This window comes from Ambystoma mexicanum, chromosome 6q, assembly GCF_040938575.1.
Source record: "Ambystoma mexicanum isolate Mex_15411 chromosome 6q, UKY_AmexF1_1, whole genome shotgun sequence".
NCBI lineage: Eukaryota > Metazoa > Chordata > Amphibia > Caudata > Ambystomatidae > Ambystoma > Ambystoma mexicanum.
Genome location: NC_090937.1, coordinates 1,098,130,813 through 1,098,157,683, shown reverse-complemented (window position 1 = coordinate 1,098,157,683; position 26,871 = coordinate 1,098,130,813). Strand labels below are relative to the sequence as shown.

The 26,871-nt window shown below is 42.8% G+C and overlaps 1 protein-coding gene across 3 annotated transcripts in view; it reads right to left on the bottom strand.

Moving 5' to 3' along the window:
* The window catches only part of LNX1 (ligand of numb-protein X 1), a 399,406-nt gene that overhangs the window by 85,162 nt on the left and 287,373 nt on the right, over positions 1-26,871 (bottom strand). For all 3 annotated transcript variants that reach the window (XM_069631653.1, XM_069631654.1, XM_069631655.1), the window contains 3 exons: positions 26,332-26,576; positions 10,712-10,873; positions 7,800-8,002 (listed from right to left, as the gene is read on the bottom strand). In XM_069631653.1, coding sequence (XP_069487754.1) covers positions 7,800-8,002; positions 10,712-10,873; positions 26,332-26,576 — 610 coding nt within the window. The remainder of the gene's footprint in view (positions 1-7,799; positions 8,003-10,711; positions 10,874-26,331; positions 26,577-26,871) is intronic.

Below are 26,871 nucleotides of genomic sequence, written 5' to 3'. Positions count from 1 at the left end.
CAAAATAAGGGCATTGCCAGGATGGAGACAAACGGACGAGAACAACACGGCTTGGAAAACAAGGAGCATGGGCGGCTATGATTATGTATCAGGATTGTCACAATTCCCGCCTATTAGAGAAAGGGGGTGGAGGTCGACCACAATATATACTGTGGCCTCAAATGGATAAGGAGAAAAGGAGAATTTAAAGTGTACACTACCAAGTTTAACTTTGGGTGCAGGAAATTAGATTACTGAACTAGAAAAAAGAACGCCAGGAGCAACTTTAGCAATAGGCATCAGCAAGTGCCTATTATAAACCATCCTAGGGGAGAGAGCTGACGATGTTTGGAAAAGAGCAGGCTACCTGAAAGTCATTGCACAAAACATAGTGCACGATAGATCGCCATTTAATAATTGTAGAGCAGATGTATGGTGATCAGAGTACAGTATCCTTATACATTGGATATTAGGGAAATAATGACTGGGAAATTGGGAGAAATGGAAGACCCCATTGCCTTTATTCAGGAGAATCAGGACAGGTGGGATTTGGAAATGCATGAATCACAGGACAAGACGGTAGCATTATTTTACCACATTTTATGTCAAGGGCTGCCAGAGCCGGTGCAAGAAAAAGGTAGGAATGGAAGCAAAGAATTGGCCAGAGATTCAATTGGCAACTGTGCATTAATGTAGAATTTTAAGGGAGAAACACAAAAAGAAAGCAGAGGGTAGAAAACGGGAAGAAGCGAAGCTGGTGCAGAAAAGATGACCAAAATACGCCATAGAAGGAGCGGTATTGTCAAACAATGAGGGAGCAAAAGCACAAACAGTGCAGTTACCACTGCAGAATAATGTGGCATATGCCAAGACAGAGGGAATGGGCTGCAAGGAGGAGGACGAGGTGGATTTCAAAACCGTCAAGGAAGGGGAAGATTTAATGACTGACAGCCAACACAAAGTTGGAGCTGCAGTAAATTAGGACTTTTAGCTAGAGTATGCAGAAGCAGGGGAGGCATGCAGCAACAGAATTGGCGATCTCCAAGAGGGGGGATGGGATATGCTCCATAGTATAATATAGATTCACAAGGATATTATGCCCAAGATCACACGCAAACTCAGACATAGGCATTGCAAGCACAGCAAATACAACAAGTCCCTATGCAGCTGCAGTCGCCACAAGGGCAACAACAGCAAGTACCTATGCAGATGCAACAGGCACCGATACAAGTACAATATATTCCACTGCAACAGGCAGGTGTATTGCAATGGCCTATGGATACGGGAGCCACGCAAGTAGCGACACCCAAATCAGGGAATATGACTGTGGTGGGAGGAAATTCTTTTCACAGGTATGGGGATGGATTTATATCCACAATAGGACAGCCCACAGAAGGACCTGATGTGTTCAGTGCTATCTGTAACACCGGACCCCAGAGAGAAACCAAGGGTCAAGGTGACGATAGGAGGCAAGACGTTTTCATTTCTTGTGGACACTCGAGCAACTCATTCCTGTGTCCATGAAGGAAAATATCCAATGTCAAGTGCTGTCACAAATGTGCTGGGATTTTCTGGGGCAATTGAGTTAGTTCCATTTACAGACGAATTACCAATTGCTATAGGTGAACACAACATGTGTATGCCATTTTTATACTCTAGACAAACGCTGGTAAGCATACTAGGGTGTGATTTGATGATGAATCTTAACATGACAATATCTTTTACTGACGAAGGGATAGTGTGTTCGACTCCAGGAATAGATTATGTAAATGTGAGGGAGCTCATAGTAGCATTCACAGGAAAGAAATCTCTACGCAGAGTACCTCTAGATGTGGAAGTGTTTTTGTATGGAGTGACTATCTTATTATCATGGTTGCCTAAATTGATCGGCAAGCTATTGAGGATACCAGATTTTTTTGTTCAGGCCAGAGATTCCTATGGATGACGAGGAAGGGCAAATTATCCCTTTCGAACTAGAAGCAGCAATAGTAAGATAAGAACAGGTGATGCTGCATGGGATAGACGATGAGGGAAGGGGATGGAGAATGGTGATAGCCCTTGATGAAGGATACATGTTGACAGATGAGGAGCTATTTAGGGACGACTATTCGAATGAGGGGTAGTATTTTTCATAAATCCTACTTATTGGATTAAAGTAGAGAATGTAGAAATACTGCAGATAATAGCATTGGTAAAAAAGAAACCGCCATTTTTTCAGGAAGACTTGGAAAAAAGTATCAAGTATCTTGTGGACTACAAGTCCATATGATGTGGGTTTACTGAAAGGAGTGGGAGCAGTAAAGATAAAGCTCAAACCAAGAGCAATTCTGCCATGTGCAAAACAGTATCCCATATCTAGAGAAGTGGATGAAGGTATATTCGAAACCATACTCGCTTTAATAAAACAAGGCATTTTGGTCCCATCTGATTCCCTGTGTAACACAGCCATGTACACTGTCAGAAAATGAATGGTGTTTGTGGCGATTCATCTAGGACTTGCGACCCCTAATCAATATAGTAGAAGCAGAATTTCCTTTTAGTTCCAAATCCTGTGACAATATTGTGTAATATCCCATCGAAAGCAAAGTATTTTACTGTTGTAGATTTAAAAAAAAAATCTTTCTCATGTCCCCTTCATGAAGACTCACAAGACTTGACTTCCTTTTCATATAGAACGATTTGTCTGAAACATACTAGTTTGCCTCAGGGGTTCTGTGAGTCCCCATCAATTTTTAATAGAGTCCTTCAGATGGACTTGGGTAATGTTCAACTTGAAAGTACCATAATTCAATATGTTGAAGACATTTTAGGGTGCAGTGAGACAGAAGAAAGATGCAGAGAAGACTCTGTCAAACCTATGACTATACTGGCAGAGAAAGGGTGAACAGTGGATAAGGAGAAATTACAATATTGCCAAGAAGTATTGTATATAGTGCAGTTGATCTCACATGAAGGGAGAAAAGTGAGGGCTGAAAGAGCAGAGGCTATTATGAGGACTGAACAGCCAATAACAGTGAGACAAATGCAACCAGTTTTATGCTTATGCAATTATTGCAGGGCCTAGGTCTTTGATTACAGTACATATATTTGACAACTTTTAAAGGATTTAACGAGGCACAGATGACAAAAAATAAACTAATATGGGCAGAAGAGATGACTGACGGATGTCATGAATTAAAAAAGACGATCAGCAAAGCCCCTGTGTTACGGAATCCAAATTACAGTGAATCATTTTACTTATTCTCTCATTCAAATGGAGAAGTTGTGACAGCAGTGATCACACGGAGGACATTAGCACATGGTCAAAAACCATTGGCTTATTAAAGTGGGATCATAGATCCAGTCATGAAAGGACACTATCCCTGTGAGCAATCTTTGGCAGCAGCTGCCTTTGCAATCGAAAAAGCCTCAAGCATGACCATGGAGTGTTCAGTGACATTGTTAGTAGAACATGCATTATTCACAATTTTGGAAAACCCCAAAAGCACATTGACCACACAAAGAGCATCAGAGTATGAGGTAATTATCTCACACCCTGCAATGAAAATTGTCAGGTGTAGCTCAGTGAATCCAGCAATGTTTATAGCTGAACCAGTGGGAGAAGATGATGATATGCATGATTGTACAACGTATACCGAGTGTGATGATGAAATTGGCCAAGTTAGAGAAAATGTTCCAGGGAAGGGGGAAGAGGTCTTCATTTATGGGCCATCGGTAATTGACCAAAAGAGGGGGGAGTGATATTCAGGATTGTCAGTGGTAAAGCTTAACGGAGAGGATACATTTGAGGTAATGATTAGTAGGAGATTGCCCCCAAATTCTTACGCACAGGTTGCAGAATTAGCTGCACTTATTGACGCACTGTGAAGCTTTGAGAATGAGGAAGTGATGGCGTACTCTGACTTCGCCTATGTGACGTCAACTGTACATTCAGGCTGGTCATGATGGAAAAGGAGGGGTTTTATTTCACGCAGACGGCATGCCAGTGCAACATGCAGGATTATTAGAAAAACGTATTGAAGCGTTGAGTTTCCCAGAGCCCCTAGTGTTTGTAAAATATGCTGCCCATTCAAAGAGAACCGATTTAATCTGTCACATAAACGAAGCTGCAGATTTAGCAGCCTATTACCCAACCACATTTGAGAGTGAAGTAAAGAATATAAAGCAGGCAACTAGGCAATGGATGTTGGTTAAGGAAGGATTTAATATGACATCCATTGTGCAGTTAATTGAAATACTAGGACGAGCATCACAGGAAGAAAGAGTATTGGAAGAAAACGGGGATGTTCTTTATCCCCTACTGAGGCAATTTGGAGAAAGGACAGCACTGGAAAACCAGTTATGCCTCCAGCATTATTGAGGGTAGCATTGGAACACCTTCACTACCCAGGCATGTGACTCAAGAGAATCTTGCTACTGCTATTGCAGACCAATGGTTTGTACTAAACCTATTTGAACATGTGGCACACTTCATCATAAACTGTATTGTTTGCCAGAAATGTACTGCAGGCCATACTTTGCAAACAGTGAGAGGAGTAATTCCCAGACCAAATGGATCATTCCAACATCTACACATCGATTATGTAGATATGCTGAAGACTTCTAATGGTTATAGATATAAGTTAGTTGTAGTATATCTCTTTTCAAGATGGATCGAGGTGGGTCCATGCAGGCACCCTGATGCTGCGTGTGTCGCCAAATTCCTTGTGCGCAAAGTATTTCTAAGCTGGGATGTGTGTGAGATTTTGCAGTCCGATAATGGACCACACTTTGTAAATTAGCTATTTGAAAATATAGTTCTGCTATTAGGCATTAAACACAAGTTTGCTTCATCTTATCTGCTAGCAAATGGATTTTGTGAGAAATTAAATGGCCTTTTGAAAGAAAGGATAGCAAAACTAAAAGCTACTTTAAAGAAGGGACGGTTTAATTGCCTACCGCTTTCGCTATATGTGCTGTGGAACAAGCCAGGCTCAGATCATCATCTAACGCCCCATGAGGTGGGGACTTAACGTTGCATGAGAACTCCTCTCACTCCCCCAACAAGGACCATAGTGTAGCGAGGGCTTTAGGTGACGAAATGCATGATTATTTGAAAATAATGACTGAAAGTGTTTCTTTTATGTCCCAATAGCTACAGAACAGACGGGAAGGGTCAAGGGAAAACAAAAAAGGCAATCAGCCAATTAAGTGAGACCTGAGAGGACGTTTCCTTGCAATCCCAAGGTAACAGTGAGAGATGCAGAGGACTGTCTTGCACAAGATATGTGTGCTACGTAAGTACAGCCTCATGCCAGGATATAACTAGACTATGGGATGGGAGGTGCATGCTGACCGCTTCCCCCCTATTGAGGACGGAATGCTTGTTTGTTTTGTGTATTTTATAGTGGTGTGCAGTGGCCAATGATGGCCGTAATCAAACAAATACGTCCAAAGAAGTAGGACTCATGAATTAACTTGACGCAACATGGGCATCACCATGCATAATGAGCAGATACCCTTTATGAAGTTTGTGGTTTTACAAGCTGTCACCAGAGTAAACCTTAATTGTTTGCTTGTGGTGTATATTGATGAATTTATATGTAAATGGTAGTTGGGAGACTGTGTCTCTCTTTTTGTTTTTCTTTACCCTTGGGTGCAGTGTTAGAATTCCTCTCCCTTCGTCTAAAAGAGTGGAGAGCAGCATTCCCACGATACAAGTATCAAAAACATTACGAAAGATCTACAGTGGATAGCCCCTGAATAATGTCCCACCATATTGGCGTTAGGGACAGAAACATGTTGGGTTGATTGTTTTTGATACACAAACTGGACTATCAAAAATTCAGTTGTTGTCCTCGTATAAATTGTGATTTTTAGAATTGTCTTGTTATTAGGCATATTTGTTGTATGTATTGTGATTTGTGTATCCTCATTGTTGATAGTGGGTATTTATATGTAAATGTGCTTTTTTAGACAACTGGTGATATGATTTTATGTTTATGCCATTGGGTCAATTTTTTCAGGACTTAACTTTGGTAACAAATAGGAGAGAGTCACCTGGAGCATTTTGTTTGAATATATTTCCTCCTCTCTCTTTTTCTTGCACACATATTCTGTCTCTTACCCCAGACAGTAGAGACAGGTTACCTTTTTTGCGTTTTTCCTTTGGGGTGTACATCACCCATATTATACTTTGTGCTTTCTACACGTTACAGGATTTGTTCATAAATACAGGTTTCTAGAGATTTCGCTGAGTAAGCGATGTTTGAGATAGCTCATTTTGGCATCTTTCGTTTCTCCCATGGTCAACCAGAGAAGTGTGTTCACGTCATTTTCCTTATCGCAAACACTTCCTCTTGGTTCATTCATCTCTCACAGCTTCCACCTGACATGTCTGCTTCTTTCTGGGATATGTTAAGTGAAGCGCTGCTCGCTGTCACCTGAGAACATATAGAGGTGACAGTATCCTCTGTCGTGTGGCCGAAACACAATGTGTCAACAATGTTTATAAGTTTTGGAGAGGCCAGCGAGTAGATGTTCACACTGGTGACCAAGTTTGGAGTTGATATTATATAGTATAATGTGAATGAAGACTGGTCTAATTCTTTTAACATTTTTTAACATTTATTTTAAATTGAGTCAAAGAACATGATCATGACATTTGAAGAATGTTAATTTATTTGCACTTTAGCACACTGCCCTTTACTAACCCCCTGAACACTTTAATTGGATGTCTTTTTGCAAACATTGCGTGTGTTTTTGATAAAGGGTTATATGTTTTTTTAAAATATATATATCATAATAAAAATGAGAACACCATTTTTTAATCTGAAATGATCTCACAGTCCATAGTGCTTTTTGAGATGTACCTCATGGTGCTGTTGGTTTTAGTGCTAAGCCCCAAAACTGCAACAGTTTGGGTCCTGGCTTGCACAGCTACTGTGTGCCACCTCTGAGACCACAACACTGCACTTCTCACTAATAGGAAATACTCCCTGGCTGAGACACAATTTCATCAGAAATGGCTCTTCTTTCCAAATCAGTGCTGGGCATCAATCGCAATTGTGCATAAGTGATCATTCAATGCTCCAATTGCTCCCTGAAAAGGGAGCATGTTGGAGTTTCCAGGAGGAAGAACTACAACTAAAAGTTATTGGTACGAGGTCATCCAAAATAACCATATATGGTTGCGGTGCTGTGCTGCCTCACACATTACAAATGCTTGTAGTAGAGGAGTTCACTTTATAAGGGAGCAGTAATACTGCATTACATCTTGGGAAATGCCTCACTCACAGGCATCCCCGTCTAATGGCGCAGCTCATATTTAAGCCACTGGTGGTGCCAGTGGGTGTCACCTCCTCACTTTTGGTCTCCTTCGGGGCCTTCGCCGCCTGTAGCACACCTCTGGATTCCTATGCAGCTTGTTGCCAGTGTAATAACGCAGCTCTGGGAATGTACAGATAACCCAGGAGGCCGTGGTACCAGAGATGGAAGGCTTTCTCCTTAGGTGATCAGGTTCAGTTCTTCAGAAGCCTTCAAGCTACACCAAGGACAGGAGACACCCACCAGCGGCATCACTCATGCTAACTCAGCGCCCAACGGCCATACCATGAAACATTCATTCTAATCACTCAACCAACACCCCCTGACCTCTTGTGTACATTCCATCTCTCACTCTTGCAGGGCAGCAGGCTAGACAACAGGCAGCTACTAAAATAGTGTGGTCCAAAACTTCTGCAAACACAATTATAATACCTGTGAATGTTTCAGACACACAATCTGTTCAACCTTTAGTCTTAAGAAGACCCCCCAGCTGAGTGTGTTAGGGAGGTGCCCACCTTCAGTATCATATCTCCCGGCAGCAGCCGTCCATCTTTGGCGATGGCACCATCCCGGTAAATGTGCTGTATGATGATGTGAACAAGAGGCGTTTCGCTGCCGCCCACGATCCGAATGGCAAGGCTTTCATTGGGCTCGGTGCGGTTGATCTTAATGCTGGTAATCTCCCCATCTGGGATCAAGTGGTAGAGGTGGGGTATCACTGAAAGAGAAATGTGGTTGTAACACTTCAGTGGATATAGAGTTGAAGGCTCATGAAGCTGTATCTGTCCACACTCCAAAACAGTCTTTTTAATCCCATTCATGATACGTGGTTTGCCTATTGGGGTATTGATCTTACATTGGTTTGAATCTTATTAGCCGAGACCGTGAAGGCATTATAAATAAGGCAGATTGTGCTGCAATCATTCTCTCACATGGAATACAAATAAGTGATGAAAGCAATGCCTGTTTCTGCAGAAATTGATTCAACAGTTACCATTTGAGCAAATGTGCAAATACGCATTAGAGTGTTCTTGACATTTAGTGCTTCCTACCACAGTAATTGCTGCTTTGCAGCACTGTGAGTAACAGGTTTTACCATTAGCCAATATAATATACTCAGTATAAAGCCCTTGGCCGGATGAAGGGCTAAGGCATGCTGCTGAGCGGTTAAGTGATATATTGGGTCCAGTCCAATTGGACATTTTCTGTTCAAATTGAGGTTACTGGGTTTCAGTCAAAACTGGACAGGCCCAGATACATTTCTTGCTAGACTTGAGATAGTGAACATAGAGAAGTGTATTTTAGAAGCACAGATATTCCCTGAGCTAGTGCTCCATGGGCTAACGTTCCGTGGGCTAGTGGGCATGTACAAGTGTATTTTAGAGGCACAGCTAATCTGTGGGCTAGTCAGCATGTACACAAGTTATGTTAATGTTATTGGGACTTATACCGCACCCAGCTGCCATTTTTCATGGTCTCCAGGTGCTCACATGTGTTTTAGAAGCACAGATAGTCTGTGGGCTAGTGAGCATTTACAAGTGTATTTTAGAGGCACGGACATTCCGTTGGCTGGGGTTATATAGAAGTGTATTTTAGAGGCACAGATATTCCGTCGGCTAGTGAGCATATACAAGTCTATTTTAGAGGCACAGATATTCTGTGGGCTAGTGAGCATATACAAGTCTATTTTAGAGGCACAGATATTCCATGGGCTAGTGAGCATATACAAGTATATTTTAGAGGCACAGATATTCTGTGGGCTAATGAGCATATACAAGTCTATTTTAGAGGCACGAACATTCCGTGTTCTGGGGGAATATACAAGTGTATTTTAGATGCACAGATATTCCGTGGGCTAGTGAGCATGTACAACTGTATTTTAGAGGCACGGGCATTCCGTGGGCTGGGGACATATATGCAAGTGTATTTTAGATGCATAGATATTTTGTGGGCTAATGAGCATGTACACGTGTGCGCTAGAGGCACAGATACTCTGTGCGCTAGTGATCATATACAACTGTGCTTTAGAGGCACAGATATTCCACTTCGAGCGTGGAAACATTAATCTTTGGTGGTGTGAGAATAAACAGCATGTATAATGTACAACATTGTTCGAATCAAGTTCTTTTGATGCATGCTTTTCTGGGTGAAGGGGGAGATTTATAAAAACAGAAAATCCCCTTCTACACCTGCTGGGTCGCTTTAACCCAACAAGCCCTGCTAGGATGAAAATGCCCCCAGCTTCCCCTTGTGCCCTAAAAAGCATAGATGCTTATTTGAGACCATCCATTTTTATTACTTTTATGTTGCAAGTCCCAGCACAAGCTGGTGACCCCAAACTCAGCTATGCTGATCACCAATACTTTCACTCTTTCCTCAATGGGACTAATATCTTAAATGCCCATTTTAATGTTGGTGTATGTTCCCCAGCACGTTGTCACTGTCCTTGTCAACTTCATCATTTAAAAGACTATGGGGCTCATTCCCAGTTTGGCAGAGCAGTAAAAAAAGCGGTGGCAACGGAATTAGCACCACTTTCACCACTCCGCCATATCCCGAGTTTCTTTCACCACTCCGCCATATCCCAAATTTGGCCTTGAAGTGGAGGCTTTATCTCCAGCCTTGCCGCTGAAAAATCAGCAAACTTGGTGTAATTACTGCTGGTATTAATTCCATCGAAATCCGCGTGAAGGCCTATGGGCTCCAAGAAATGGGGAGTTGCACCACTTACCACCACTTGTAATCCTGTGTAAACCCAAAGGACCAAGTGGCTGTAACTGTATTTCTGTTTGGTGGTAATTCTGCCGAACTACCGCCAAACTCGTAATGAGCACCTTTGTTTACTCTTACACTCTGATAGGTGCATTGCTGTGGCATGAGTGGTTGGATTTGTAATTTTCTGTGTGAGGGCGACATGGAGGAGCAGCTTTAATGTTGGTTGTGGGTGTTGAAGACTACTCCTCAGGCATGTCCTGAATGTCACCTGATCATAGTAGTTCTGAAGTGGTGTAGGAAGGAGTCCAAGAGGCAGGGACGGCCGCTCTGACGGACAGGCCTAACACGCATTAGAGCTTGTGCCTTAGGATGGAATGGAGGGCATTTATGGAAGAACCTGTGGGCCGTTCCTAGTGAGAGGGGTACGTGTGTTTGTGAGGCATGCTGGGTTTCCAATGTGGAGAGCCTTGAGGGTGATGCAGAGGTACTTGGTGCAGTGAGTGAGATTTGGTGTTGAGAACATAAGGTTGACAACTGATCAACCTACACTAGAGTAAACATATTTTTACACACAAAAATCAGCTTTTATGAGTTTTCAATGAACTTTAGAGCCTTTGGAATTTTTAAGCTAGTAAAAAAGGCAAATCAAATTCATGATAACATGTCTTAAATCAAAAGCAAGCACAAGAGGCAAGAGGCTGTAGATGGAAACCTTCATCGATGGAATTTGGATACGTTGGGTTCTCTCTGTCCCGGTCTCTGTTCAGCGGGTTGACCACCGCACCTCCGCTTTTTGTTCGTCGAAGAGCGCTGAAAGCTCTGTTTAGCTTTTTAAACGACCTGCTTCTCACAGTGGAGCGTTCAAAGTGGCGGGCTAGAAGAGACAGAAAAGACATTGAAAGGGGACTCCACAACACGATCTTTCTTTTCTGCAGAGCTAGGCACCCACACCGACAAACCAGGGGACACATCCCCACTCAGTGGAACTTGTTTTATCAGCCCCTGGAGAATGCCAGGCTGAATTGACTCTGGGATTCAAATCTCTGACCTGACTTCTGCACTAATGTCTTTGTAGCAATCGAATTCACCCACTTAGCAATACTCCCATCTTCCTTGCTTTACTTCTAGTTTCATTTTCTTGTGTTAAAAAGTTTATGTCCACACAGGAGGCACGTACATTTACAGAATCTCTTTACACCACACACATTTTCTCTTTAATTGCCTCTAAGAACGTTTGTGAAACAGCGCCGAAAACTGTCTGCCCTTCAAAATCCGTAAGATACTAGCCTTGTCCTCCTCTGCATTTAATGTTCTTGACAGTTAAGCACAAGTTTGTGTCATTCATGGATGGTTTGTAAAATGTGTGTTTATTGGTCAGTGTTTGCCATAATGGAGATACGGAGTTGTGCATCCACGCAGGTGCCATTTTGAGTTGGGTACTCTGTGTTGTACTGCACCTGTTGGAGATTTTGCAAGATTTGGACAGCTATTTTTCCAGGTGCCCATTTTGCTCTGCGAATCTTAGATAAATAATGCAGTAAAACATATGTTCTGTTAAATGCTAACTGCAGTTATCATTCCAAGTGGAGAGATTTCACCTGTAATTTTTTAAAATTATTTTCTTGGATCATATTATGCATACGTCTCAGACTTTTCTGTTCCCAAGGCGGGTGAAAACAGAAGATTTCCCTTTTGGCAGGTGAGAGCCCATTGAATAGTATGGACAGGTTAAGGGCTTAGCAGGTTAAGGGCTTAGCAGGTGAATGAACGATTCCATGGGGGGGTCAGGGGGAGGTGACACCCACGAGAGGTGTGTTAGTTGAGAGCTATGCATTATGCAATACAAAAACTAGAAAGAACTAAAGCTTCTAGAAGCAAATGTGCTTTTAGTGTATGTGTTGAACAAGAAGGTGAACGCCTCGATCAGAAACTCTGTACATGAGGACAAACACAGGGAGCAGAGCAATCACTGTGCAGTGTACTTTACCCAAGGTCAATGGGACAATTGAACAGCTGATCCCCAGAAAGATTCTAGTAAGAACACAGTGTGGGTGAACTCAGGCTTACGTTATGTACAAAATATATAAGTTATCATATAATCTACAGTTTAATAATTAAATGAACGGAATGTTCTCAGGTTGCCGTCTGAGAACCTGCTTCTCTCTGAGACTTTTGTTCGATCAGTGATAAAAGACATTTTGAGCCAGAAAATTGATGGGAGGTATCTACAGCTAAAGAGAACATGAATAAAATGTGGCCCAATGCCTTAAAGGCTGGCAATGATAGTGCCGGCAATAAGTTGGGGACAGTCGACATGAGGTCAACACTGATGGAGGAAAAGAGGCTTAGCGATATAAGAGAGTACCAAGCGGTAAGCGAGGTACATAGTAATGGAAACTTGACCCGAGAGAAAAAGAGTCATACATTTTCAAATGAACATCATGAAGAATATCTATTACGTCCAAAGCTCTTAAATGAACCGAGCTCGACGTTACAATATGTACTTGATACAGAAGGACCATATTCGCTGAATCGACCTTATATATTAAGTCTATTTGGTGAAATAGCTGAACTAAGCCTAATCTCTTCATCTGACATTAAATTAGTGGACTTTATTCATCCACGAAGATATGATTACGTGCGACTGCTGATCCCTTATCCATTAGTGCACACGTTAATTCTTAAAGAAGCCAGCTCCTTAAAGAAGCTCGGGTTTGACGTAAGTACTTATCAAGACCCACGATGGGGGGGGAAGTGTCGCAGGCTACCAAATACCCAACGAACATGTATAGTAAAGATGCAGGCTTAGAAGGCAAAACATTGACTCATGACGAGGGAACTACTTTAAAGGAGATGTATGAAATGCAAACCCTCACAGAGTCATTAAGAGACTCTATATCTCAGTTAAGAATCACAAATAACTCTCTTTAGCAATATTGAACACTATAATATAGTGTCTTGGAACTCTAGACGTCATACACATTTAGTACTGAATAATAATGTATGTAGTTCACTTGGAAGCTTACGATTTTGTTTTGATTCAGGATTCCTGGGCTTGTGAACAACTTATTTGGAACGGCTATGTATTACTAAGTCTCACTGCCATTTGTACCACTAGAGGACGGCCTTCAAGAGGATGGTATTAGCATTTCGAAATAATCAGGAAATCACCTTGTTATCTGAAAAACAATGGAATTCCTCTGCAGTAATTGCCACTTTTAATGTTAAAACAAGGAATGGTATAGAAGCTTTAATGTTGGTAAACATCTATTGGAATAATGCTGATTGTTCGGATATGATGTTCGAAAAATTGATTGAGGAACTTAATATCATGATTGAAGAACGGTTGGATTTAAAGTCAAAGTGATCAATCATTGTGGCTGGAGACCTAAATGCAGATTGTAGCCAAACCTACTGCGAGATTGAGTGGGCTCTAACCTCACCCAATGTTCATGGAACCAAAAGTGGCAATAAAAAATATAGAGGTGCCCTATGGCTATTATTTGCCAGAACCTGGGGCTTGGTGAAGCAGTTTAATGACAAACCTCCATGGAGGGCATGTGGAATGTAATCTACTATAGATTATATGTTTGTAAATTCACAAATCAATAATATCAAAAATATGAATGTTCAAGTTAATACACATAGTGATCATGCAGTGTTATCAATTAATCTCATGCTCAAAAAACAGTCAGGTGATCATAATGTGTTTTGCGCACCAGTCACTATAAATGTGAGAGGGAATAGAGTTAAATGGAATGCCAATTGTTAAAATGAACAATTTGATGATGCAAGATTTTAACCATAGATCACTGGAATCAAAAATGGAATTGTATTCAGTTGAGCTTTTTGGAGTAATGCTGGAGACAATCTCGTTTAGATTCCATGAACCACTAAGGCCTGAAGCATCCAAGGGTATAAGGCATAGACACGTTTTTGATCTAGCTGTAAAAGAGCATAGATCATTATTGAACAAAGAATTAAGAGATATGAAGAAGCGAAACTTAACTGAGTTAGAAATCAAGGAGGAGGTTAGAAGGTGTCGCCAATGGTACAAGAACTGGAGGAACCAGAACCGGGCAGCCCAACAACAAAATGACAGCGAGGCCATGCTCGCAGCCATGAAAGAAAATAATTCAAGCAACTATTGGACTCTAATTAAAGTACTGAGGTGTCTCAAGCTCAAATAACCATAAATCCTATAACTGAAACAGTATGGTGTGATCATTTTGAGTCCTCCTTAAAGCCTTGGCTGGTTCAGGCCTATGTTTCAACAGAATGGGTGCTTGATGTATCTATTGATAACATAGCTAGATGTATTCGAAAAATGAAATCATCATATACACCTGGGCCGAATAACTTGTCATATGTAACCTTTAAGCAGAACGTTTATTTATGGTCACAGATACTCAGTTTATTATTTACAAATGTGATCAACACAAAGAGAATACCTATCTCATGGAAATTATCGTACATTATTCTAATATTGAAAAAAAGGTAACAGTCTCAATCCCACAAATTACCGTCCGATTTCACTTATGAATGTGGAGGCAAAAATATTTGCTTAATTGGTGCTAGAACGTTTAACATATTGGATTGATGAGAAAGGAATTCTAGATACTGGACAATTTGGATTTAGAAAGGGGATGGGAACAGACGCTGGGGGTCTTCTTGTTTTTATTCTGCAAGTTAATGCTCAGAGTTTTGGTCAACTTCCTCTCTACGCTGCATCAATGGATCTGTCTTCCGCGTTTGATATGGTAGACAGACACATACTTTGGCAAACGCTTATTTCATTGAATATCGATAAAGGGCTATTGGACATATTGATACATCTATACTCCAACACTGTGATGAAAGTGAGGTTGGGTTTCGATGGTCTGATGTCAAAAGAGATAAAAGCAAAGAATGGATTAAAGCAAGGCTGCTCACTAGCTGCTATGCTATTCAACCTATATGTCTCTGGTGCTCGTGAAGTGTTTTCTGCAAGTGGATTAGTAGCACCTAAACTGGGCACAACTGCAGTAAAATGAGTAGCTTATGCAGATGATTTTCTGCTTTTTGATAAAACGAAGATTGGTTTACAAAGATTGATTGACACTTTTACAAAATGTATAAATGACTTGAGGCTGTAAATAACAAAAAACAATAATAATAAACTTGGGTAACACCAATAAGAAATGTGCGAAGCCAACGTGGCTAGTTAAGGGTGCAAGAATTAATCTCCATAAAGCGATCCGTTACTTGGGATTTTCTTTTTCCAGCTCAATGACCAAAAGCTTTATGAAAAGTAGCCTAAAAATGAAGGCAATTGAGGCAGCAAGGCAAATACGGGTCACTGAGACAAAATTTGTAAAGTTCACTATGGCAACTTGTAGGGATTTCTACATTATGAAGGTGATGCCCAGACTTGCATATGGGTTTGAATTTTTAGCAGAAAATATGGCTACATATTTAAGAACTATTGAGGCAGTTATATGGAGGAAGGTATTGTTCTTTCTGCCTAAATGCATTCCAATTGAATTAAATTGGTATGAGTTTGGACTCTGCTCCCTGAAAAGCCTGATGGACTGCAAGAAAACAGCACTATACAGGAAATGTGTATTAAGTGAATGTAATTCATTATATTGTATATGTAATGACAATGTGTCGGAACCATTCATGTCGAACCTGAAAAGCGATGTGGAAAATATATTTGCAAGTATTGGAGTTACAATGAAATGTCTAATTGAAAAACCTCTGAAAGTTAAGAAGTTGATCAAAGCATTCGATTGGGTCAATAATAACGCAGTAATACTAAATTCCAGGTTATATTACCAAACTGTATCCGTATGGAAATGGCACCCTGCGCCAGAGAGATAACTTGTTCAATACCCATCACGTCATTTGAGAAACAGTATGATGTGACTTAGGTTTAACATTCTGCACATGAATGAAATCCGCTTAATACGTAATCTAATACTTGACAATCAGAAAAGTTGTCGCTTTTGTAACAATGAAGGTTTAGTTGAAACCACAAAGCACTTATTATTAATATGTCCTACTTTAAGTAAGGAGAGGCTTGAATACTTCTCCAAATTTGTGAGAGACACATCCATGGTCAAAGAGACGTGATTTGGTACGAAATGTTACATGGCACATCCATGTCACTAAAGATTAGGGTGATCGAGTTCTTGAAAAATGTCTGTAAAATAATATAGGTAATTTAAATGAGTGCAACTGTGTGGGACAAGTAATTGAAAAAGGAAAATATTTTGTAATATTGTAAATGCTGGTTTATTTATTTAGTAGGCATGTTTTTGATGTAGGCTATGGTTATTTACAGTGTCTTATTAGTACGATGTGTTACCTTGTGATTTTAGAGGGAATGTTTAAAGATCAATCGATAGGATTGATGTATCTGATCTAACGAATGAAAACGTTTATGTAACTGTAAAAGTGTTATATTTTGTAATATTGTAAATGCTGGCTTATTTATTTAGAAGGTATGTTTTTAGGATTGTTTTTGATGTTGGTTATGGTTGTTCATATTGTTTTACTAGTATGTTGTACTGATCTGTGATTTTAGACGTAATGTTCAAAGATTAATGGTTAAGACTGCTGCATCTGAATTGATGAACGGAAAAGTTTATGTTGATATTTTAGTGTAATCTCAACAAATCTTTTCAAAATTTCTCTAAAATCTTTGTAAAGGTTTTTATAAACCAATAAATAAAAAAGGTTAATTAATAATTAATAATTAATGAATGGAATGTACAACAGGGGTCCAAGTGATGGAATAGGGATGATGTGCTGTGTTAGGGCTGTATTTCCTTTCATGGAGAGGAGATCGTGTGTAAGGACAAATTTGAAAACACTGATAATACTGGTATTTGTGATATCCATGGGTAGAGAGAGGATGAGTTCCAGTGGACAGGAGTGCAGAAGCAAAAGGGAACTCAGGTGAGTGGGCAGAAAGAGGGCATAGGGTGCTAGACTGAGGGTTAGTTACGAGGTGGGGAGTTTACCAGATCGGGAGTGGGGTTGCCAGACTATGAATTGATTTCAACACAAGTAAAATGAAGTTTAAGAAAGATCAGTGATGCACAGCCAGCCAGCCAGCATAGAGACGGCGAATAGAAGACATTGCGGAGTGGCGAAGTAGCAGGTGACAAAAGAGTGGATTTTCTTGTTGTTTGCTAGGTTGATGATTGCAGTAGTCATGGTGAAGGTGATAACTTGGTGCAGTCTGAGACACACGTTGCAGGACTTAGTGGACGTTGTGAGATGGTCAGGGAGAAAAAGGGTAAGGGAAAGAAAGGAGGAGTGGAGGAGTATTTGCCAGGAGGCACATGTCTTTAATGATTGAGAAGCTGATCATAAAACAATGAAATTGATTGTTGGTACACAATTATAGATAGAAGAGTAGAGGTTGGTTAATAGGCTGAATAATTAGTGATCTTTTTATCGTCAACTAATAAGTGTTAGGAGAACTCAAAGGAGAAGATCAATTTATCAAGAGAGGAGGTATATAAAGTAAAGAAAATAGGTCCAATTCTGCATCCTTGTGGAATGCCCAATAGGTGATGTGCGGGATCCGAGGTGTTCTTGTTACAGGAGATGGAGAATCAGTGGTCTGAATGTTAAGAAGCAATCCAGGGAAGTCCAGTGTCTTTTATGGTAGGTTACAAGCAGGTAAGAAGGAGAGAGGGTGATTAACAATGTCAAAAGCAGCTGAAAGGTTATCAAATGTAAAATGCCATTAGCTTCCATGGTCACTATCAGCCTTAAGAGATTGGTAAAACACCAAAGAACATAAAATGACACTTTCTAATTGTCCGCTTGAACTGAAGCAAATTTCTAATGATGTTTACAATTTCCCATTGAAAAATATGCATCCATTACAGGCAATCCCTTTCAAGAAAAGGCTACTATCTATCTCGACACCTGCAGGATTCCTTCACCTCCAGTGAGGTGCTGGGTACCAGTCTACCTGGCAGAGGGGCATATATTGCTCTTCCCAATGGGCCCTGGGAGTGGGTGGGGGCAGAGATTGCTCTGTTTGGAGCACTCTATCACCTCAATGGCTGAAGGCATTGGAAAGATCAAGTCCCCTAAAAGAGGGCAAATGAATTCTTCTTGAAGTCTTGAACATCAAAGATGAATCAAGGGAGAGGGGGAGACCCCTTCCTTATAAAGGTACCAAGCTAGAGGGGATTGGTTAAAAGCAAGCCTGCTTTAAGGAGTCTAATCCGTGATAAGTGAACAAGTCACTTGTGCCTTTTTGTATCATACCCAAAGAGCTTTGCTGTGCAGGAAGTGTTGGAACCAGCAAGGAAAGGGAAGCCCACAGAAAATCAAGATGGAGAAACCGTTTCTCCCTTGGGCCCCTTCTCTAGCTTTGCACTACAAAAGCCTTTGGTGTGCAACACACTATTTTTAGGCAGGCCATTGTTATAGAATCGGCTATTAGAAGCCAGGCTACATGGAGATCTCTCTTTCTGGGTCACTGCACCTGGAAATTAAAAGTTATCCAATCTCCCAGAGTGTCAACAGAGGCAGGCATCCAGCCCTTTGTCCCATTCACTGGAATGCAGATATGTATTTCACGATTAGCCTACCCACTCTGGTGGGAGCTCTCTTCATCTTGTCTTTCTCCTTAATACAATCTGCTCCTTTGACCTCTCCATTGACCCTTCTCCCTCTGATCACCCCATCATTCACGTTAACAGCTCGGTCCCTATACCTTCTACCCCTAATGTCCCCTCTACAATGACTAAGGGGCAATTCAGGCAGGACTCTTGTTGGGAAGGAGGGACGATCGTCCCAGACCCCCAAGTGGTTTTGGTTGAGGCAGAGGTCTGCAGGTGTGCAGTAGGGGCTTGATGAGGTTACAGGGGGCATGGGGTGTCGACTGGGGCTATAGTGTAGGAAGGGTAGTGCATGCTTCAGTTTCGGAGTACATTGGGTATCAAACAACATCTTAGATATTAACAGCCCTAATGAAATTGAGGTCTAGCTTTGTGCTGCAGCCAGGGCCGCAGGCCCGAACCACACACATGGAAATAAGTGTATGCATGCAGGCATAGGTTGTAGCTTGGGCACCGGTGAGAAAAGCCAGAGCTACAGAGATTCATAGACCCTTCATTGTCTCATGTTGCCAACATTCGTATCCCAGAAGGAATGTGCCCTGCAAGGCCACAAGGGGGTTGACAGCTCTCTGCGAACAGAGATCCCACGAGAAGGAGGGCATGAGCTTCTGACCTTCCCCGTCCACGCTTTAAGAATTAGCACCCAGATGCCCCTGTCCCGAGACCCTCAGCATTCCAAAGTATCAGTCAGTCGCAGACCACTGACCATAAACCTGTAAGACCTCCAATCGATCAGAAAAGATCATTAAGCAGGGTCCATTTGCCTTCACCATAGTTCACTTGGTTTGTGCTGCGAGGTGCAGGGACGGGCAAAAACAACACATCTAAAACAAGGGTGGGAAACATTGGAGGGCGCCAACGTGTCTGGAATCAAGCTGTAGTCTATTAGATGCAATGAACTCGAAGTATCCTCTTACCCCGTGTCTGCAGTACCAGGTGCACATAAGGTTAGAGATAGAGCGTGTATTGTTTTACTTCACATAATGACCAATTCATTTGTTGCTTCATGCCTGATGACGCGCAAGGAGGAACCCACGTAGACGAAGAAGGATAGAAGGTGCTGGGACCAATGGCCTGGCATCCCTTATGGGGCAGCAAGCCTATGTATAGGGTCGCGCCAACCAACCATTTAGATTTGTACATTGTGTAATTTGCGTCACTGATGACGTTGTATGCCTTCATAAACTGTTGCTCATGCTGATTTTTCCAGAACGTTCTGTGGCAGCAGAGTGCTTTGCTGGCGCATCTCTATTTTTATGGAAATAAAACTGTGTTTTCGTCGCAAGAAGTGTGCTGGGCCTTTTTTGCCTAATGGGTTGCACTTTTTCTGGTGTGAGCATTGAGGGGTTTTTCGACGCCCCTTTGCCTTTTACCTTGATGTGAGGACCTTCCTCCTGTCTCTTTCCCCTATACATGCTTTCTATGACTTTCACTATGCACGTATGCCTCCATTTGACCAACATTATTCTGCTCGTAACCTTCAAATCTTTCCGTCCCCAAGCATTGGATCATCTCTGAAATTCAGATGCCCAAAACAAACATGTACCGTGACCTATGACACTGGTGCAAATTACAGGTAGCTACCCTACTCCCAGCCTACACAAATTCCCTTGCTGCTCTAGCCTCTGCACTGCATTCTGACAAACCCACCTACCTAACAAACATAATGTCCTTCCTGCGCAATCATCCTCACAAACTTTCATTTACCGTCCAAACTTTGCTCACACCTCCTAAGCCAATATCCATAGCCTCTTCCCAGCCGGGGTGGTAGTGGTCCGCTAATCGATGGGCCCATTCAACCTAGCATTTAATGGCTTCTACATCTATGAGTGATGCAGTGGTCATTACCACTGCAATACAGCTATTGGTATTGAGGCTGCAAAATGCTAGCATCTGAACAGTTTCAACCACATTGAAAGAAAATGTTTCACAAAACAAACATGAAATAACCACGATGACATGCTGAAAGAACACGAACTCATTTTGGTTTTTTTTAATGGTGTACAAAAGGACAGGATGGAACGGATTAGCATCTTTGCAGGCTGACGCTGACCCTCACTGCCAGAGATGGCCAGCATCCTTTCAATCAACACACCAGTAAATGACACTGGCAGGACCCTTGTCACTGCCATGGATTCAACTTTCAAATTGAGGCACACTGGCTCCGGTATTTTCCAATTTCCCCCTTTTTCTCCTAACTGCAGCAAACACTGCATATGTTGCTTTAGCCTCGAATCTAGAAACTGTGGCCGAGCCTCATGCTGGCTATGTCCACTTTTTCCATAAGCATCCTGTCCTAGCTCACGAACTACACATGATTCACGGGGACGGTTGTCCAATTTTTGCAGTTCTCTCCAGAGTCATGGCCGTCACTCCTGGATACACACCCTCGTGGGTCCACCTGTGAGTCTATTAATCTGTTTCTTGTCAAACCCACCTCCAAAATGTCGCTCGCCTCTCTACTGCTCTGCGTCCTATAACCCTTAACAAACTGGGCCTTAGCTGCATTGGTGGTGAACGGTACAAAGCTGCATTTGTGTGAATGAGGGGCGAAATATCATCAGAGACACTTTAGACAAAAGACGTTCTGCCTTATATGAAAAGAGGGCTGATGGAATTTGGCAGTGAAAGAGTTGCAACAGGATATTTAAACTGGCATCTCTAAACGTTACAATTTAAGGCAAAACAGAAAAAGAACATTCTGACTTTCTTTCACGGACAGCGACACATAATTAGTGCATGACTGTCTGGTGAGAAGTATGAGTCTTAAAACAAAGCTGACGTAAATTCGAGCCAATTAACTACACCAAGACAAAGAAGGCCTCTCATTTGGGCTTGTTGGTTCCTTTTTCTGAGGTTCCTGGACTCTCTCTTACATAAGTATGGAAGAGGGGGCTGGGGTAATATAACAAAAACACCTGCGGCAGCGGGCTTGATCAGCCGTTGATGGCCTGGGGCCTACACTAACGCCCGTTATCGGGACCATTACTGGCCGATCCAGCCCGACGGAGTGGTTGTTATTGCTATGAGCACTACATTGCTGAGCCTGAGGTGCTACTGACACGATTGTTTTATTTTTTAAATTGCACCCTCTGTGTGTGTGTGTGTGTGTGTGTGGATCACAGTTGAGCCAGTCATAGAAATGGAAGATGGGCTCTGTGCAGAGCCCTTCTTCTATTTCCTTGACTGTAAGAGGCAGAGCCCGTAGAAACTCTAGCAACAGTGGTGGCAGAGATGGTGAGTGCAGGCGGGTGGTGGGAGGGATGGACAGGTAAGATTTAGGAGGGAGCAGGCGGTAGGGGAGTCCACCAGTGCACTGCAACATGGCGGGAAATGGGAGTCTGCGAGGAAGGTGCCGGCCCCAGGATGGAATGTGGGCTTGGATCTAAAGAATCCGCCTGCGTTCCTTAGCTCCTAATGGGCTGGCGCTTTCTCCTCTGGTGCTAATATACATTTGAAAAAAGGAGAAGCTGCATTGACATGGAAGTGTTTTATAGAAGGTGGGCATGGAAAGGATATTGATGCCTGGGAGAAAGGTTCATACCATCTACAAACAAGTATAGGAATCCCCACACTCTGCCCAGCCTATGATCCAACACTTTTAGTTGTAAATGTCGTAGGACTTATTGTTTCATAATGAAGGTTGGGATCAAGAAATTGAGGGCCTGGAATGTGTTTATCTCTGGCATGGAAAAAGCACGGTTTCGGTAAATTCTTATTTATGATGGAAACCTTGATACAGAAATTTAGACCTCGCTGTACATGGGTCTTCAATCTGTGGCTCTCCGTGTTCTTTGGATTATGGTTCCCATGATCCCTCACCATTGACTATTCTGCCTAGGAATGATGGTAGTTGTAGTCCAAAATATCTGTGAGCCAAAGGTTACAGAGCACTGAACTAGCACAACAAACAAACATGCCCCCTTGGTTATTATTTTTTACATGCGCCAGCGCTAACCTGTTTTACTGATGAGCTTCCTGCTTTTGTGCAGTGGCGAATGCCTATGCTTCGCTAAGAGGTCTTTCTGGGCATGGGCGGGTCTTAGAAGTACCTGATTGGTGATGTGCATTGCCAATCAGTACGTTACCCTTTGATGGCTGTAGCATTCAGTTAAAGGGCACTCCTGCATCAGAGACAAGGTCCTGTTGCAGGAGGTCTAATATTGACAATACTCTGTCTAGCTCTATCTTTCACCCCCCATCTCCCCTGAAACTACTTTAGGTCCCTTCACTCTTCGTATCACTCTTGAACTGTAAGAGTTCACTCCAGGACAGTTCACCCTGCTCCTACACTGACTACTTTCTATCCTCTACTTAAAACTTTCTATCATTAATTGGTGCCTCTCATGATGCGGTCGAATAGTGTAATTCCATCATTTTATGTACTATTTTATGTATATTGCTTTGACAAAAGTGTTCTAACGCTCAGATAAAATAAAGAAAATCATTAGCAAGACACAAAGAATGCCATGCTGCTTTCATTGCTCTATTTATATATGGCAACACTTTGATTTGATCAGCTGAACATGCCTTTCCTGGGGAACAGGGCAGTCAACCCCGTGATAGCAGCATATGGGAGAGTACAATTAAAAAGGATTGAGCTCAAGTAAGGGATTTACTCAGGACAAGTTTGTTTCACTGTAATTTGAGAATCCCAATAAAAATGGAACCTTACTTTACAGTTTTACCGTACCACAATCCCTTGGCACAGACGCTAGATCTGAGGGTCAGGCTCCATCATAGTACGGGTGGGCAGATGGAAATGAATTCCAGTGAAGAACAGACTGGTGGCAGTACAGGTATCAGAGGGGTGCGGGGTTGGGATTTGAAGGCAGACGGGGAGGGATCTATTCTCAGGGTGCAATGGCAATGCTTTGAGTTTTCCTTTGGGGTGTGGGGGTATGTAGGCTAGGAGGGAGGAGCTGCTTCAATTTTATTAGGTTTGGCAGCATTTGGACTTGTAAGAGATGCGAGTGTGAAGGCACTTATGACATGCGAGGATGCCGCAGTAGAATGTCCCACATTTTCATCCTTTGCCCAGACTAGTTGCCTTGTATTTCTTTTCCTGTTCCTTTTCTCCCGCTCATTCAACAAAGAGATACCCCAGAGCACTGGAGGAGATGGGCTGCCCCCAAACTTGCCACATCCCTTTATAGGCTCTGCCTATCTCTATATACCAGTGGCTCTCGGCCAGCAATCTTCCTTTAAGATGCGCCTTCACCACACAGGAACCCCGTTTTGGTGGAAACTCAGCTGAAGCCAAACGGCCGTTTTGCCATGCTCCAAAATCTAACGTCGGCTATTGCCCGATGTTGCCCTGGGCCCTTGCTCTCTAACTTTGACAATATCGAAAACAGCTGCTTTTTTAGGTTTGGAACATTCTGACATTTTTCTGAGCATGCTGGGATATATTCAGAATGCTCCATATCACAGAACTTTGCAGGACTGCCTGCAAACGGCCAGAGTTTAGATGAGAAACCACACTGTCAAACCGCCCATTGTTTTGCATGGACTTTAGTATTGGAACAAAAACAAAAGGACCACATTGATAATGCAACTGTTTGAATGACAGCTATGTAGTCGTTTTTTTTATAACAGGCTTCATGTCGGACTCCCTCCTCTAAGTGTACCAAGGGGGATCGAACCCATGCTGCTCAAGATGAGCTTGTTTCCAAGACGAACATGTTGCCCCTGAGCTACCGATGCATGACTGTGTAGCAGGGAAGAAGAGTCAACTGTATTTATTTCACTGTTAAAGTGTGCAACATGCACTCACAGGTTTGAATCCCTGATGGGTGGACTCGGACCACCATCTTTCTGACCGTCGACAACTTGAGTGTGTCTGACCACCTATAAAGTGTGCAAGGCAGAGCAAACTGATTTCTTGGGGGTGTTCATCACTGCTGGTTCCAGACGGGGAACAGACTAGCAATTTAAATGGGCCGTTTGAGGAGATTGTGGAATTGGAGATGGCTGGCCTCTGTTGTCAGGTGGAGGACAGTTTACTCCAGTGCTGTGGACCCTTGACACAATCTTCGAGCTCCAGAGGTGGGGGGAGTGTGGGAGGGGATACGAGGATGGGGGGGGGGGCTTGCTTGTGCATGCATTTGTGGATTAAGCATGGCACTTTACAGATCTAGAAGCCTTGACGTTTTCCTTTTCCTCAAGACCTGGAGTGGTGTTTTGGATGAGCTGGAGTTTCTGGACAGCGTTGGCTCGAACCCCACAGTGAAGCCAGTTGGAGTAATCCAGATGCCAGTTCATCAGGCACCTACAAAGGTGAGGAAGAAAGCCTCCTACCTGCGTGAGTTGAAATATGCAGAGTTCTTTACAGTGTTTATTTGGGTCACGAGGGTCATGGGGGATTCTATGCAGAAGACATGCAAGTGCATTTGACCTAATGAAGAGGAAGTCTACCTAGAAAACAAGGGAAAAGGGAAAATGAGTCTGGGTTTTTTGGTAAGGGTGGAAGATCCCAGAAAGATGGACTATGCCTGGTCCTGATTGAGCAGTGGCAGTTGGCTGCCACACAGCTTTTGGTGGCTGTCTGGCAGTTACTGATTTGAGGTGTCTATAGAGTTGCGTGACATCAGCATAAGATTGATAAAATACATGGAAGCTACGGATGATGAAAAAAAGATGTTGAAGCAATGCGTTGAAAAGGGTAGAGGAAGGGAGTACCCAGGGAAGGCACTGAGGGTGATTTCAGTGAGCGAGGGGGTAAGGGGACCCGGGTGAACATGCTGGATTTTATTGGTGGGAAGCCGCTAGAACACTCCTCTACCGCTGAAGATAGTCATTCCAGTAATAGCTATATGGTGACGACGGACTCCATGGTCCACGATGTCAAAGGCTGGGGACAGGTCTGGTATCAACATCAGGGGTGTTGCTAGGTGTTGCTAGGTCTGGAAAAAGACCCAGGGCTATGCTACTGTCAGAACTGTCGACACTTGGGGCTAGCTAGCCTTTTGGTTGTAGCTCCTCAGATTCTATCCGGGGCTACAACCAAAACACCAGGGGCTATAGCCGGCCTTGCCTCCCCCTTAGCAACGCCTCTGCTCAACATGGTGAGCATCCTGCCGCCAGCTGCTTGCAGTGCCCTGTGCCACATAGATCATAGAGCCACCTCTGTCGCATGACCTGGGCGGAAGCCGGATTGGGACAGGCTGTCAAGGAAACATTAATGTTTGACATAATCCAGTGTTTGGTGGGCAGCAACAGTCTCCAACAGTTTAGAGACCAAAGGGAGGATGGGAATGGTTTGTAGCTGCCAGGGATGTACACAGCACTTTTAGGAGAGGACAGACTATGGCATGCGTGCACTGCTCAAGGACCAGTGCCGTTACACTGGGGGATAACAGCGCCAAATCATTACAGTTTTTACAAGCAGGAGGAATAAGGAATTAAAGGTTAAACATGTGCTATTGTTCATATTTATTTTCATGGAACGCGGTCAGGGTGTGGTAGTTTCAGTGCACTGTGCACCACACAAGAAGACAACGGTCACGCTTTCAAAAATCGTCCAAAATGTGCTACAAATACTAGCGCCTCGTGCAACTGCACAACTCTGTCGGGGTGGCAAATTAAGTAGATTCTTTGCACTTGCCTGTTACTACACCCTACACTGATTTTCAAACCTGCTTTAGACATGAAAATCCCATAACATGACTTTGCAGTGAAGCTCAGCGCGTGCAACACTTACATCGATGCCTGTTCATTCGACTCGAGTCCTCCGAGCTGTTCCCAGAGTGGCTCTCCTCTGTGCTGGGGCTTACTGCAGGGTTCACCACAACGGGCTCATCGGCCACTAAAGCTTCCGGTGCAGATGCCGCGACCTCCGGGGAGGGAGATGTGAGGGTCATTTCGGGGGAGCCGTCATCCGCCGTGTCCTCTTCTGAGCGCCGCTTCTGTTCCTTACTCAGCCCATAATGGGTGGCCCCTTTACACCTGGGGGAAACACACAAGATATTGCGAATGCTGTGAAACAATCCTTCGTGGTTTGTGTGCCAATAGATCCAATACAAATCAAGAGGTTTGCAACAGTCTGTCAGGTACAACCTAAAAGGAGATGCATAATTATTTAAAAAATACCACCAATCATGTGAGGACGATATGGTGCATGGCTTGTAGCAACCTTAATAAAAATAGGTATTCGTAAAAATGAAGACAATGGGCCTCATTACGAGGTTGGACGTAGCCATGCCGCTATTTGCGGCATGGCTACCTCCAAACTCGTTCCAAC